At 45.8% G+C, this 15979-nt stretch overlaps 1 protein-coding gene and 2 non-coding genes across 4 annotated transcripts; all 3 read left to right on the top strand.

Moving 5' to 3' along the window:
- Positions 1-1213: 1213 nt before the first annotated feature.
- Positions 1214-13692, top strand: RPL13 (ribosomal protein L13). Of its 2 annotated transcripts, none has more exons than XM_029608597.1 (6): positions 1214-1359; positions 2738-2855; positions 5006-5147; positions 11163-11336; positions 12743-12799; positions 13483-13692. In XM_029608597.1, the coding sequence occupies exons 2-6, from the start codon at positions 2752-2754 to the stop codon at positions 13639-13641; spliced, it is 636 nt and encodes a 211-aa protein (XP_029464457.1). In that variant the 5' UTR covers positions 1214-1359; positions 2738-2751; the 3' UTR covers positions 13642-13692. The 2 variants fall into 2 exon arrangements, with proteins under 2 accessions (XP_029464457.1, XP_029464458.1); XM_029608598.1 differs by lacking the exon at positions 1214-1359 and adding an exon at positions 1366-1632.
- LOC115096303 lies at positions 2335-2416 on the top strand. Its single transcript, XR_003858034.1, has one exon. It is a non-coding gene; the product is annotated as a small nucleolar RNA MBII-202 (small nucleolar RNA).
- On the top strand, positions 11523-11608 carry LOC115096304. Its single transcript, XR_003858035.1, has one exon. It is a non-coding gene; the product is annotated as a small nucleolar RNA MBII-202 (small nucleolar RNA).
- Positions 13693-15979: the final 2287 nt, after the last annotated feature.

Here is a 15979-nt window from a genome sequence, read left to right as displayed (position 1 = left end):
AACCCCTTCTCAAGCAACACCTACACACCCTTGAGCAACTGATGCCCCCCTCCATCTCTTTCTCCCCCCTGCAACTAATAGACAAGCACATACCACAAATTCAAATTCACTCCGAAAGCAACTTAAGCCTCACCCTCCCCATCTGGCAGAAGTCGTCTCTACCCACCCTTAATATGTCAATCTGTGTGCGAGTCAGCATTCACGTGTGTGTGAGCATTCCTGCCATTTAATCTGACCCCAGTGAGCATGTGTGTGAGAATCAAGGTGAGTTTTAGAGCAAAGATCCCCAATACTCGATCCTAGGACTGCAACGGAGTCAAGTTTTTAGGATTTCCACAATGACTAGGCATGAGGTCTATTGCATACAATGGAGGCAGTGCATGTAGATTTTATGCAGATTCATTGAGGCAATCTTAAAACCCTGACCGGGTTTGGCGTTTGGGGACCTCTGTTTTACAGTGTGTGGATATATGAGAGAGAGGAGAAAGTGCGTGTACACCCTTTACCCCCAGATTCATCCACAAATTTGTTAGTTTTAATTATAAGGCTGCTAAGTGAGAAATTGCTGTTTTGAGAAATGTTTATTAGTGTTTGGTAAATGTGTTTTTAATTATTGGATATTTATTTATTTATTTATTTATTTTGGATTTTTATATACCGACATTCTCAATACAAGTATCGAATCAGGTCGGTTTACATAGAACAATAACTGTCGCAATAAAGGCGTTACATTAAACAGCGTTTCTTAACATATATTTTCTTAACATATCACATATAAATATAACTATAAATACAACTTAAATATAAGTATAAATACAACAACTTAAATATAAATACAACTTGATAAATACAACTTGATTGGATATAATAGTTGTCAGGGCCGTTGGCTATATTTTAGTATAGTCCTAATGTACTACTCTAGTTCTATTTTGTATTTCTTGATGCCTTATGCAAATTTATAAAAATGAGGGGGAGGGCAGGGCAGGGCAGGGCAGAACCTCCCGTCCACCTTTCGGGCCTCAAGGGTCCAGTCCTGGTCTGTGGAAAAGTTGGCAACCCTATAGCGAATCAGTCTGACAGACGCGGTAGGGTAGCAAAATAATTAACAAGTGCAATAATAAAAATTATATTATTATGAGCTGAAAAGTAGCCATTAGTTGCTGGAAAGATGCCTTAAATTTCTCGCTATCTTAGAGTACAGCGTGTCTGCAGGGAAACTTCCGTAAACAGAGGCCTTCACTCTCGTTCTCTGTGATTGGTCTGCTAGTATCTCAGCCTCTGATAGGCTACAGCCGTTCATATCCCAGCATCCCCTAGCCAGCAGCTTTCCTTTCTTTTCGGCCATTTTCTCCCTGGAAGGTATGGCGGGGATTTGCTTTCGGTGTAATCCTTAGTAATCCTATGCGGCGCTTTCACGTTGCACGGTTAGCCCAGTGGGGCAGGGTACTGTGAAGCCGGTATTTTGCAGCGCGATAGAGGTTTCCATGGTCAGCGTTGGCCACCGGGCTCCGGGCGCCCTCGGCCTTGAGCGGCCTTGTTCTGCCGGCCGTACGGAGGCTTCCAGCGGCGGCTGTCAGGCTGGGTGATGTAGGGGTAGCCCACGCCCACAGGCAACTGTACCGGTCTGGCACGGTGAGAGCAGTCTGGGTGTACCGCTTTATATTTATGTACCGTACATGTCCCGACGAGAAGGAATTGTGTGTACTTACATTAATGTTATAAAGTGTACACACTCGGAGGAGGGAAGCTGCATGTGACTACTTGCCTTTATATTTATATACTGTGCACACAGTGGGGGGACGGGTCTGAGAGGTGGGAACTATCTACCTTATATTTATATGATGTGCATGCCTCAGGAAGAGGGCATAGGGAAGGCGTTGTGTGTGTACCTGCATCATAATTATAACTACACACGGGGAGGAGGGTCTGTGAGGTGGGAGCTGTGTGTACCTGTATAATATTTATGTACTGTACACATGCTGGGGAGAGTATGGGGGAAGCTGTGTATCTATACCTGCATTATATTTATATACTGTACACGTGCTGGGGGGAGAGTATGAGAAGTGGGAGCTGTGTGTACTTGTATAATATTTATATTCTGTACACATAGGGAGGGAGGCTGGAAGGCGCTGTGTGCACCTGCATTATATTTATATGCTGTACGTGCACCAGGAGCTGTGTGTATATACCTGCATTGAATTTATACAGTGCTGTGCTGTTAACATAGTAACTGCCTGCAGGAAAAGATCAACCGACTTATTCAGTCTACCCAGTTATTCTGTCCATACTATTAAGGATACATTCCAGCTGCTAGCCATAAGATCTACAGTCAGATGATGACACTGTCTCCGGAATCTCTGTACCTCTATGATGATTCACTTTGAACCCTTTTCCACCTGATGACTGTAGATCCCACAGGCTGTTGGTGTTTATCCTTTTGATATATTGTCATTTTCCTTTGCTTTCACATTTGTTCTTGTTTTTTTCCCCTTAAGAATTGTTTCAGCTTCTATTTATTATGTTCGTAGCAGTTTACACCACTGCATTCACAATAACAGGTCAAAACAAACATCACATTAAAATGAATACTATTATTAGATTGTATAGATGGCAGAATCAATTCTATGCTGTATTAAACTTGGGTTTCTTAGTACATCCCTTTAATATCTTTGAAATTTCAAAATAGGGAATCTTCCTGTTCTTCCTGTAGCACTTTAAATATGCTTTGTGATTTCAGGGAAGTAAGCCACCATGGCCCCTAGTCGAAATGGAATGATCTTGAAACCCCACTTCCATAAAGACTGGCAAAGACGAGTCGCTACCTGGTTCAACCAGCCAGCCCGAAAGATCCGCAGGTGAGGGGGCAGAAAGCTAGCATTTCTTCCTTTGGATGATATTTTCATGCCAGCGGTTTTGTTTTGCTGATACTGGTTTATTGTAGCTTTCTGGTGATTCATTCTGTAATGGAATGAAACTGGCTTTTCTTAGGTTGGGCATTTATTTATTTATTTTTAATTTTTATATACCGAGGTTCTTATAGAGACTATAAATCACTCCGGTTTACATATAACGATAAACTGCCCAACAGAGATAAGGGGGCTTTACATAGAACAGTGGTACATATGGAACATTATAACTGGATGACAATTTAACATAATGATAATAAATAATATAGAATAGTTTTACTTGTAATTAATAAAATTATGTAATATAAACTGTATAATTTAAATATTTAACTTGGATATAGTGACATATTAACCATGCCAAATATAAATAATAAGATAAAATGAATTTTGAACTTAGAAATTGTAGTCCAGTTGCAGAGGAAAATATGAATAAGATTAATTTTTAGAACTCAAAGATTGTTGAGGGCATGCAGGGGAAGCGTGTTTTTTAAGGGATGCTGCACACAGTGGAGCAGGAAATTGTAGGTTTTCTCCAGAGGGAGCTCACATACAGGTCCTGCAATCAGATGATGATGGTGTGTCTAGAATCTCGGAGTCCAATTATGAACCCTTTTCCATTGTTGGCTGTGGATCTACTCATATGAGGTTGGCTAGTACTCATGAATGGCAGCATTTACAAGTTAAATGTAATATATAGATAAGATAAGCAATGGTACATCCTCTAAAAGTACCTGGGACCATTGCTTTTTCCTCTTCAGCCAGCCAGACCATTCCAAATGCATGGGTTATGCTCCCCAGCCAATAGATGAAGACAAGAGAACAAAGGTTTGCTGATATCACCCCTTGCTGCACTCAGCCTGCCAGTATTCTCCATCTCCAACAGATGGTAGGTGAGCATCCCATGCTGTGACTGAGTCCTATTTTAGGCTGGGTGAGGAGGAAATTTTGTGACAAGTCTCTGGACTCTTTCCTCGAGTTGAGACTAACCTTGCAAGGTTTCCTTTGGGAATTGGATCTTTGCCGGTTTGGCGTTGTGTACCCCCATCTCCCACTCCTCTTTTCTGCAGTCACTCTTCCTGGGGCTAGCATTTATGCTTTTGTTGTCATGCCTTTCCTCTTTAACTGGCTGTTTCCCTAGCCTATTATAAAATTTAAAAAAAGGCAGTCCTAGATGCTGCCTGAACCTGGCAGGTAGTGTATGCAGAGGGGGTGAGGAGATGCAGAGTTTCCGGACACAGAACAGATAATTCCTGTTCATACCCCAGATCAATCCAGATAAGTGGGTTTTGCATCCCTACCAGCAGATGGAGGGAGTTTATGGAATCTTCAGTGCTACCAGAGGGCTGCAAAATTGGGCCATTCTTGAGTTCTCTCTTTCCTGTGCCATTTGGGCCAGCGGAAGGAGATGGACCATGATGCCTCAGGCCACATCATCCTCTGTTGCTCAGGACCCAATGTGGGATTTGAAGCACATGTAGCACTATGGATGCCACATGATTCAAAGGGGTAGATAAGGACATGGCTCGAGGTACCTCTGCTCACACCTCCTGCTGACCCAGTCAGAATGGCAGGAGGGGATCAGTGAGCTAGAGCAGGGGAGTTGTTGGGGAGGGAGAGGATTTGTGTGCATGTGTGTATATTGGCTCTTGGGGTAGGGAGAGAGATTAGGGCTGGAGATGAGGAAGAATCACTCCCCCCCCCCCCTTCAAGATTCCATCCCTTCTCTCTGCTGCTTCTCATCCCCATCCCTGATCCTCTATCCTTGTCCTCTTCCTCTTCTCTTTATCCCCACACCAATACTGGAGATCCCCCATTCATAAATACTCCCAAACAAGATAAAGTTGTTCTCCAGTCTTGTGTGTATATATAACTTATTTTTCTTATGTTTAAGTTTAGTATACAAAATGAATCAAATATATGAAAATATGCCACATAATTGCTGCATATCAACCACAAGCTGCCACAGTAAACGGGTGGGGGCTGGGATTCTGAGTGTAAGGTGAGGCCTAAAGCAACAGTGTGGGTGTTTCTGAAGTGATGGGGCCATTTTAGTTGGTGTGTTGCTTTTTTCTCTGACTTGTGTCTGTTTCTGTGGCCAGGCGGAAGGCAAGACGTGCAAAGGCTCGCCTGATTGCCCCTCGCCCAGTTGCAGGGCCCATCCGCCCAGTAGTGAGATGTCCCACTTTCAGATACCACACCAAAGTTCGTGCTGGCAGAGGATTCAGCCTGGAAGAGCTGAAGGTGAGTGGGGGAAATGCTTAGAGGAAACCTTAACCAGGAAATGTCTTTGTAGCTGTGCAGGGGTCCCTGCTCAATGTGATGGCAGTGCAGAACATTAGCACTCATCTGACAGCTACATGTCCCAACCTGAGGGAGGTGTAGGCACTGATGAGCTTAGAAAAAACTTTTGTTATGCTAATACAGCATTTTATCAACCCTCAAGAATTCCACTGGCAAACTTACTAACTGTGAGCAGTTTTAGCAGCATTGTGACTGGGAGAGGCAGTTGCCATTTGCTGTAGGCCTGATGCAGCCCCCTGCCACCAAACCACTGTGAAGAAGTGCCTTTTGTGTAGAAGGAGGGATAGAAAGGAAGCTGGCTGTACTGTAGCTCGTACAGCTTGAGCTCTCATTAGCAGGTTTTTGGTGTGGGTCTTGAAGGTTGATTTCAGGCTTACACTGAAAGCTGCCTAGGATGAGATGCTCCTTCATGGGTCTGTGGTGCTGGAATATAGCGCAGTTTGTTCTTATATCCCCTCCCAGCAGATGGAGACAACAAAAAGAGCTCAAAGCTGACTTCACTCCCCTTACAAAAGTATGGGGCAGCCGTCAGTTCTTCAGTATCCTATGTCAAAGCTGACAACTGAATACTTCAGTTTTGGATTCCAGATTACCACCACAACTAAACCTAATGCTAACAAAATAACTTGCAGCACCCCAGAAGCCTCTGATTTTAATCTCGTGACTTTTGTGGCCCTGTTTTTAGAGCATAATGTCTTGTAGTTGACTGGATGTGCTTTGACCCTGTTCATTTTACTAGTGTGAGATGGGGACAGCAGCCAGTTCCCTGTATGTACCCGGATCAGTCCAGACTCCTGGGTTTATGCATCAGTGCCAGCAGATGAAGACAGAGAGAGTTTTACTGACACTGCCTCATAAGCCCCAGTGCCACTTGCAGTTCCTCAGTATTTCTGTCTCCAGCTATGTCCTTTCTGGCACGCCCTGGGGTAGCTGCTGGGGGGGGGGGGGCCTCATTGCCGGGGGCTGGTTCTGGTCCAGTCTCGGTAGTTAAGCCCTCATCATCCATCTTGCATCCCAGAGATGGCTCTGGTTTGTGTCCGGCTCCCAGTTTTTCTGGGTAGTGCGCCTGACCAGGACTTGCCAGTGCGTCCAAGTGAGCCGGCAACCGGGGATGCAGGTCTTGGGGACGACTCAAAGTGCCTTACTCCGGCGGAAGAGGACCCGAAGGACGTCTTGTTTAAAAGGGAGGAACTAGAGCTCTTACTCCCGCTGGCCTTTCAAGACGCGGACTTAGAGAGTGAGGACCCTGTCCTGGATGGGGTGCGGAGTCCCCCTTAAATTGATTTCGCAAGTTGGTCGCTGCGGAATGGGGGACGCCTGATGCTGGTCTGAAGGTCGCTCGTACCATGGGGAAGCGTTGTTCCCTCCCAGAGGAGAATTTTAGAATTTTTTCATTTCCTAAGATTGATGCAGCGGTGTCTGCGGTTACTAAGAGGATCACTATTCTGGTGGTGGGTTCCACGGCCCTGAAGGATATGCAAGATTGTAAGTTAGAGGTGCGCCTTACGTGGGTTTTTGGGGTCTCTGCTTTAGGGTTGTGTGCGGCGATCTTTTCCAGCTTTATGCAGCATGCATGCCTCCACTGGGTGCAGCAGCTACAGGAGCACCTTCCTAAGGCTGGAGAACAGGCATCAAAGAGGTGGTTGCTTTCGGAGCAAATGCTCTTTCCCTGTACGTACCAGGATCAGTCCAGGACACCTGGGTTGTGACTCCGCACCAGTAGATGGAGACAGACTAAAACTTGTGGGCGGAGCCTTATATGCCCCTGTGCCAGTCACAGCCCCTCAGTCTTACTCTGTCTCCAGTAGATGGTGCAGGTCCGGTCACAGCCCTGCCTGACCTGATTCTGGTGGTTAGTCAGGTTTGAATTTTGAGTTAGTTTTTGTTAGGCCTAGTTGTTTTATGACCAATTTGGGGTTTGTTTTTTAATCCTTAGTCCCGGGTGCCCTGCCTCCCAGGGGAGTTGAGAGGTCCTGAGGGGACTACCCTCCCCCGGTTGAGGCCGCTGCCAGGGTCGAGGACCTGGCTGGGCTAGTGGCAGCGTCAGGGGTGACACCGGGGAGCCCGGTTCACTCACCCCTGCAGGACTAGGGCTCCAGGACCCGGGACAGCGGCCAGCGTCAGCGTTTTAAAAAAAAAAAAAAAAAAGTTTCCTGTTTTATTTTGTTACGGCCGGCTCTCTGTTGCTTCGGCGTCGCTACTCCTTCGTTTTTCACGCGGGGGGGGGCGCCGCTGGCAGGGGGGAAGGTCGCCGAATTAGTTTGATTAATTTTGACGCGCGCCTCAGTTTTTCTTCCCGCGTTCGTCGGCATGCCGCGCGGTTCTTCCTGCACGCCTGCGGATCGGCGCGCGCGCGTTTGTCTCTGGAGGGCCTCGACTCGGCCTGCGTCCCGGGCGGTGAAGGAACGTCCGGGGCATCGCGAGGGGCTCGGGCCCGGAGCGCGCGTTCGCCGCCGCGAGGGGTAGGCCAATTAGCTAGGCCTCAGGACTTTTCCCGCTCAGCGCGGGAGTGGCGGCCATTTTGGGCCACCGGCAGGGAATTCTCGAGGACCGCGGCGGGAAATTCGGTTCTACCTCCCGCGTTTTCCCCGCAGCGGGGCACGGCGGGAGGGGGCGTCGTGGAGGGGGGGGACGAAGGTATGCAACGACTTCCAGGTAGCCGCCCTACAAATCTCGAGGCGACACCTGAGAAACCTCCGCCCAAGACGCAGCGTGAGACCTTGTCGAAAGAGCCCGAAGATCCACCAGCGGAGGCTTTCCCCGTACCATGTACGCTGAGCCTATGGCCTCTTTGAGCCAACGGGCGATCGTCGTACGAGACGCTGCAGCACCCTTTCTTGAGCCGGAAAGGAGGACAAACAGATGATCCGTTACCCGAAAAGGATTAGTGACCTCCAGAAAGTGAAGGAGGGACCTCTGCACATCCAGCTTCCGTAAATCTCTCGATTTCGGATCCGACGACTCCCCGACCGCGAAAGCGGGAAGTTCAAAGGATTGGTTCAAATGAAAGCCGAGACGACCTTAGGAAGAAAGGAAGGGACAGTCTGCAAGGAAACGCCTGTGTCGGAGATTCGCAAGAACGGCTCCCTACAGGACAACGCCTGCAATTCCGAGAGACGGCGAGCCGAAGAAATCGCCACCAGAAACACACGGTCTTTAACGTGAGATCTTCGACAGTAGAGCGCTGCAAAAGCTCAAACGGCGCCGAACATAAGGCCGAAAGAACCCAATGGAAATTCCAAGCCGGACAGGGAGGACGCAAGGGAGGATGGAGATGTTTTTAGCCCCTTTCAGGAAACGGGCTATATCCGGGTGAAGAGCCAGGGAGGATCCCCCGACCTTCCCCCGCAAACAACCAAGTACCGCCACTTGGACCCGTAGGGAACTGCACGCCAATCCTCTGGCCAGTCCCGCCTGGAGGAAAGCCAGAATATCAGGGACCGCAACGGTAGTGGGATCCAAACCTCGCTTCACACACCAATCCTCAAAAACTACCCATACCCCGACATAAGCCAGGGACGTAGACTGCTTCCGGGACCTCAGTAGCGTAGCAATAACTGTGTCTGAGTAACCTTTTCTCTTCAACCGATTCCAGATCTCGGTTGCTGTCGGACAGGAGATCCAGACCGGTAAGACCCTACCCCTGGTGCTCAGAGACAGTTTTATTCTCGTGGTCAGCCTTGGGGGCAGTCCTTTCGAGGAGCCCACAGGTCTTTTTGAGGAGATGGTGGTAGTGGCAGCACTTCGGAAAGAGGGGGTCTTGATGCATCCATATCTGGACGATTGGCTTATCCGAGCAAAGTCAGAAACTGTCTTCAGTCGGTCAGCAGAGTTCTCGAGGTTCTTCAGTCTCTCAGCTGGGTCGTAAACCTAGCAAAGAGTTATTCCCTGTACCCGGATCAGTCCAGACCCTGAGTTTTGCCTCCACTCCAGCAGAGAGAGACAGAGAAAGCTTAGACTAACTCTGCCTTATACCTTAGGGTGCCACCTGCAGTCCGTCAGTATTCTTTGGGCGGAGCAGCACTTGATTCAGATAGTGGCATCTCATATCACAGGGGTTGAAAATGTCCAAGCGGATTAGATCCAGGGGAGTGGGAGTTGTCCAAGGCGGTGATACAGCTCATCAGAGAGGTGGGGCTGTGTCCCCAAGTGGATCTAATGGCAACATATCTCAATGCAAAGGCATCTCGTTTTTTCAGTCTAAGACAGGCATAAAGGACCAAAGGGGTCAACACTCTGATTATACCCTGACCTCGCGGGTGGTTCTTTACATATTTCCACCTTGGCCTCTGATAGGCAAAGTGTTGCATCAGATAAACACCCGGGAGAAATGGTGTTTGTAGCCCCGGTGTGGCCTCGTCTGCCATGGTTCGCAGATCGGGTCAACATGGCAATGGACAGACTGTTATGCTTCAGTCATCTTCCTCGTCTTCTTTGACAGGCCCCATATTTTCAGACCAGTCAGATTTACTTTTTTTCTAGCCGCCTGGCTTTTGAGAGGCGGCGTTCGAGATGAAGAGGATACCCAGAGGTGGTCATAACTACTCTTCTGCAAGCTAAATTGACATATACGACAACGAAGTCTATCCGAGTCTGGAAGGTCTTTGAGGAATGGTGTATAGCTAACTGGGTACAGGCATTACGGTCTTTGGTGTCTCAGATTTTATCTTTCCTTCAAGAAGGTTTGATTGAAGGCCTAGCTTTCAACTCTTGAGTACAGGTAGTGGCTCTGGCTTGTCTACGTGGTAGAGTTGAGGATCACATGTTATCCTCTTATCCCGATGTGGTTCGATTTCTTCAGGGGGTTAAGAATTTTCACCCTCCGGTTAGGAGAGTTTGTCCATCCTGGAGTCTTAATCTCGTTCTCAGAGGTTTGTGTGAGCCACCTTTTGAACCTCTGCAGAGCGACTGTTAAGGATTTGACCTTGAAGGTTGTTTTCCTGGTGGCCATTTGTTCTGCAAGGAGAATCTGAGTTACAGGCTTTATCTTGCTGTGATCCATTCCTTCAGATCTCGGACTCAGGAATGTCTTTGCGGACGGTTCCCTTGTTTCTTCCCCAGATGGTATCTGCTTTTTATGTTAACGGTGGAGCTTTCAGCTTTCCCAGAATTGGATGCTTCTGTGCCTAATGCACAGGAGCTTAGACTGTTGGACGTCTGTAAGACTTTGCTAAGGTATCTCAAGGAAACGAATGATTTTAGGAGATCTGTTAATTTTATGGAGTGGTGCAAAGAAAGGGGCCCAGGCTTCCAAAGCTACCATTGCGAGATGGCTTAAGGAGGCTATTGGGTCGGCATACACTCTCAAAGGCCATCAGGTGCCCGAAGGTTTGAGGGCTCACTCTACATGTTCTTAGGCGGCTTCATGGGTGGAGGTCCATTTGGCTTCTCCACAGGAAATTTGTAAGATGGTGACTTGGAAGTTGCTGCATACTTTTTGCAAGGCACTACCGTCTAGATATAGGGGTATCCAGAGTCTCTGTCTTCTGGCAAGAGTGTCTTGCGAGCGGGACTCTCCAGGTCCCACCCTAAGTAGGGAGCTTTGATACATCTCAGGAGTCTGGACTGATCTGGGTACGTACAGGGAAAGGAAAATTGGTTCTTACCTGCTAGTCCAGAACCCACCTGATGTATGGAGGTGGAGAGTAGTCTGCTCAGCTGTAATCTTTTTGGTATAAACCTTTAAGGATATGGAATACAGATTCGTTGGAAGACTTTTTTTTTCATTGTTTTACAAGATTTGCAAGTGTTTTGTGCTTGGGTACAGATCAATACTGAGGAAATGCAGATAGCACCAGGGATTATGAAGCAGTGTCAGAGAAACTTTCTCTCCATCTGCAGGGATGAATAAACCCAGGAGTCTGGACTGATCTGTGGGTTCTACAGGAACAAAAATTAGCAGGTAAGAACCAATTTTCCTATACTCAATCTTTTTTTTTTCTCTTTAATGTTTAGATGGCGGGCATCAATAAGAGGATTGCACGAACCATTGGCATCTCTGTGGATCCCCGCCGGCGTAACAAATCAGCAGAATCACTGCAAGGCAATGTACAGAGACTAAAAGAGTACCGCTCCAGACTTATCATCTTCCCAAGGAAACCCTCTGCCCCCAAGAAGGGAGACAGCTCTGTGAGTATAGGGTCCCTTAGTGATCCTCTCTTGCTTTCTTTTAATTACCTGGGAGGTGATTCTGGCATATGGAACCATTCTGTTGATGGCCTGCATTCCCGCTGGACACCTGCTGTGCATGGGGAGGGGCATAGATGTAGGTGAGAAGGGGGACTGGAGAGACTTGGCTGCAGTTCCACAGTCAGATGATGACACTGTCTCCGGAATCTCTGCACCCCTGTGATGATTCTCTCTGAACCCTTTTCAAGCTGATGTCTGTGGAACTGTTTGGCTAAAGCTAGTTTTATAAAGCAAAAAAAGGCAATAGAATAACTGAAAACACCTTTCCATTGGTATTAATACAAAAATTTTATTTTTTTATGCCCCAGTTCTAATGTTGGTTCAGTAAAATCCATAGTGAGTAGAAGGACATTTGGAATCAGACATAGGAGTGGAAAACATGTATGTGTTTAGTTCACCACCTAGAACCTTGGTACAGGCGGTAAAGAAATATTGTAAGTAAATAAAATGAATATTTGCTTGCACTAATGAGCACCTTGCTCACAGGAAGCTGCCTGCAGCAGTGGAAATCACTGGAGCAAGCCAGATGGGTCATTACTTTGACTTTTATTGTTTGAATAAAGGACCATTTTTATTACCAGAATGTTTCCCCCCTCACCAATGAAGAGAAGTATGATTCTCCATTCCAGTATTTGTTGGTCTTGGTCCTCTCTGGATCTTTTGAAACTGGATGGAGCTTGATTTTTTTTTTTTTAGCCTGATGCTTTTTTCTTCTTTGTACTTATAGAGAAGTCAGAACAGTGATTTTAGTGCCAGGAGCCTCCATTCACAACTGCATGTGAATCTTTTCCCCTGCATTTAGTCCAGTCATTGCAGTGATGGTCCTGGGCCAGGGGCCATGCATCAGGGCTCCTTCTGCAATCCTGTTCTCTGAATCCAGCCATTAGTCACCCTTAAGCAATGACCATGCTTCCTCTGCATCACCAGCTGACGCAAGGAGCAGAAGGCCAACCCGGGGATATTCGACATGGCAATGCACAGCACTTACCATGAGTCACTAAGCTGGCCTCTTGCTCCTGTTTAGGGTTTTGGGGCCATCTGGGAATGTTGGCATGTTGTGGTTCCCTGGTATGGCTATGTTAAGATGTACTAGTGAGCTGCTTGAATTGGGAAGCGGGAACACCACTGACTCGGGACAACTTTTTTTTTTATATACCTTGATTGTGGGAGGGAGGGAGTGTCTGCAGAGATCAGTTTTTGTATCCCTCTGAGGCGTGCAGTCAGATTTGAATAGATTGAGGTGCATGTACCTGCATAAGAGAGACTACAGCTTGATTTTATCTGAGACTGCAAAAACCTTACATGAGTGGAAAGAAAATGTGGTTGTCTTTTTTTCTGTTTTGTAGGCAGAAGAGCTGAAGCTGGCAACGCAGCTGGTGGGGCCAGTTATGCCTGTCAGAAATGTAAGTCACCCCTGCTTTACTATCCATGACTTTGAGTGGGAGAAACACTGATACAGAGATACCATCTAAACACTGTATCTCCCAAAAGACTTCAGTTCCAGGTTCAAATGCACATCCAGTGCATTTCCCTTCCTGTCAAACAACCCATACTGGGCTTATGTGGATGCTCTTGCTTTCTTACTTGTCCTCTTTTCTCTTTCTTGGGGTGTGTTGGCACCCTCCGTCTGAGTAGTATATGACAGCAGGAGATGGAATTGCTGACCAGCTAATGGATGTGGTCAGTGCTGGTAGAGGTTTTGAGAATCTCTTGCTGCTTGCAAAAGTTGTCAGACTAAATTTAAAATAGTATTTGTGGCCCTCATTTGAGTTGTAGCACATGGAGGAGACTCTTGAGCATTAAATTTGTTTATGGAGACTAAGCTTATACTTTGTATACTGCCTCCTGCTTGGTATCGCTTGTCTATAACCCCTTCTCTGAGTCTTTTGTAGGTCTTAAGAATATGTATCACTTGATTCCCTCTGCAGCCCATATGCTTGAATCCCATGGAAAGTGTTGCATGCTGAGAAATCCCAGAACTGTATCTAGGGCAGAAATGTTAGAGCAGCATTAAGCAGTGCTACCAGTTTCTTGTCCTATGTGATAATGCAGGGAGTTGTGAACATTGCTGATCCTGTTCCCTCAGGTCTACAAGAAGGATAAAGCCCGTGTAATCTCGGAGGACGAGAAGAACTTCAAGGCCTTTGCCAGCCTTCGTATGGCTCGTGCAAATGCCCGTCTCTTTGGAATCCGAGCCAAGAGAGCCAAGGAGGCAGCAGAGCAGGATGTGGAAAAGAAGAAGTAAAAGTGTTTGTTTTCTGGAACTTTTAATAAAAGTGTAAGAGTATAAAAGCAAGTGTGTGTGTGTTTAACTTCACCAAAGAGCACAGTCAGGTGGCGGAGTGCTGCTTGCACCAACCAAGCAGTCTGCACTTGTGCCTTTGTACTCTTGTCCTATCTGAGCAATGAGGTTCCTGGAGTCAGTGAGTCCCATACTTCACTAAGGCTTGTGCTGTAAGGGATTGGCTCTACCTGAAAATTATGAAGAAATGACACTTCACACTTGAGTGATGCAAAATTGTTATGCCGTTGATAAAGACCCATTTACTTATTTTGGTAGGGTCAGCTTTAGGTCAAACAAGGCCTGCTGTACTATGGGCTTTCTCCCATTTGGTACTTGTAGTACAAGTGGACTACAGCCGCCTCTGGTTCTAGAGCAGTGGTTCCCAAGCCTATCCTGGGGAGACCCCCCCAGCCAGTTGTGTTTTCAGGATATCCACAATGAATATGCATATGAGAATTTGTGTGCACTGCCTTCATAACATGCAAATCTTCTCAAGTAAAAGAACTACTCCTGTCTACACTAAGGAAAACAAAATTATCAGGTAAGTAATTTTTCCATTCTGTCTCCAGCAGGTGGCAGGACATACTTGCCTGGTGCAGCAAGAACTAGATTCCCAGGCTTTGATCTTTGACTGGCCTGGTGGATAATTTTTTGGCAGTTCTACATTTGCAAGCCTTTTCTGCTTTACTGATTGCAAACTGGGGGGCCAGGTTCTTTTTAAATTTACCTTATATTAAAGGATTTTGCAAGCAAACAAGTAATTTATATTCAACAAAAGAGCTCTCCTGCCCCTCTCACTCCCGAATTCCCCCCATTTACTCAAAAACTTCACACCATTCTGTCCCTACCTTGAAACTTCACCCAGGTTCTAACAAAGGAAGCAGCAGAATTTCTTCATGCTGCAGTAAGCTGTTCCATCTGACAAACACCCCAGAATCTCTTATGCACAGAATGTACTAGACAGATTCTTTTGCTCCCAAGGGATGGCTATTTCACTTTTCACTACTAGAATTTGGACAACAAACCATGATATTCTGTGGCATTCTTTCCACTGAAGCATGGAGCAAAACCACTCCTACCAGCCTGCGTTTCATGATGTCTGAAATTAATTGTACCATATCCCATAAAACAATCCTGGGACAGGCCTATCAAATATGACCCATAATTCTATGCCTCTGCATTTCTGCCAACATAAATCAGAAGCATTTTTGTATATACTTTTTAAATGCAAAGTGTAATATCTAAAGTACACTTTTTAAAATACTTTTCCATACATTCAAGCCATGATCTTGAAGATAAAAAAGGAATAAAATATTCATAAAAAAGGAGGAAAAAAACTCAAACTTCATTTCCTTTCCACTACTAGTGGGGGATATAGTATTGTAACCCAAGGAATTAATTAAAAAGCAAAGGAAAACTTGCGCCCAATGGTGCTTTTAATAAACAGAACTTTAATGAGTATTACTAACCTGTAGCAATAGGAGATGATATAAGCATTTCTGATCACTTTACTACTGATGAAACCTGCCAACTGACTGGGTTAAAAAAATATAAGAAACATCCTTAACACTTACAAGGCAGTTTAAAGAAAAGATTGCTCCAGCTGCTGAACTCTGTCTTCATCATTAAAAATCATCTACGCTTCCTCTGAGTCTGCCTAGCCACATCAGATAAAACTTTTAAACATTAAACTGTAGAAAAGACTTAGGGTGGCTACTGAGATTATTCTTTAGATATCAGACGATCTGTCGATGGCTTCGCCAACACAGTATCGAAAGTCTCTAAAATTGTGGAAATGTTCAAATTATTCTCAGTAGGGGATAGTCCTGCTGCAAGTCCTTTTCTTCAAAGGAAGTAAATATATTTTTGAAACTGGTTCATCTGCTTGTTCGGATACCTTCAAAACCTCCATTGAATATCTTTTAATTATCTTTAGGAGAAACCAAAGGCAATTTTTGAAAGCTGATAAATCTTGTAGATTTTTACTCTTATTTTCCACCTTTTCAATTTACCCATAAGGGCAGAAGTTTCTTTAAGGACATTCTGGACAAGCTTCACTTGTTTCACCTGTTTATCAGTAAAATTCTGTTCCAAAGTTATAGACTTAGAATCTAAAGTCTGCATGTGCTTTTCCAAATCAACATTCTACTGAAGGGGGAACAAAGGGAGAGGTTATTCTCCTAACTCCTCTATCGCATCCCAAATCATTTCCAGTGTAAACTGTGAATCTCACCAGATTGAGATTGTGCTGAAGACTGCAGGGCTTGAGGTAGTAACAAGTGGGTGAAAAGGTCTTGTC

This window comes from Rhinatrema bivittatum, chromosome 7 (assembly GCF_901001135.1).
Source record: "Rhinatrema bivittatum chromosome 7, aRhiBiv1.1, whole genome shotgun sequence".
Classification (NCBI taxonomy): Eukaryota; Metazoa; Chordata; class Amphibia; order Gymnophiona; family Rhinatrematidae; genus Rhinatrema; species Rhinatrema bivittatum.
Note: the sequence above shows the minus strand (reverse complement) of the source record. Positions and strands in the feature narration are given on the sequence as shown.

Coding starts and splice junctions, on each gene's coding strand:
- RPL13 (XM_029608597.1), top strand. CDS start 2,752: ATGGCCCCTAGTCGAAATGGAATGATCTTGAAACCCCACTTCCATAAA. Junction 2,856..5,005: donor CCAGCCCGAAAGATCCGCAG/GTGAGGGGGCAG, acceptor TTCTGTGGCCAG/GCGGAAGGCAAGACGTGCAA. Junction 12,800..13,482: donor CAGTTATGCCTGTCAGAAAT/GTAAGTCACCCC, acceptor CTGTTCCCTCAG/GTCTACAAGAAGGATAAAGC.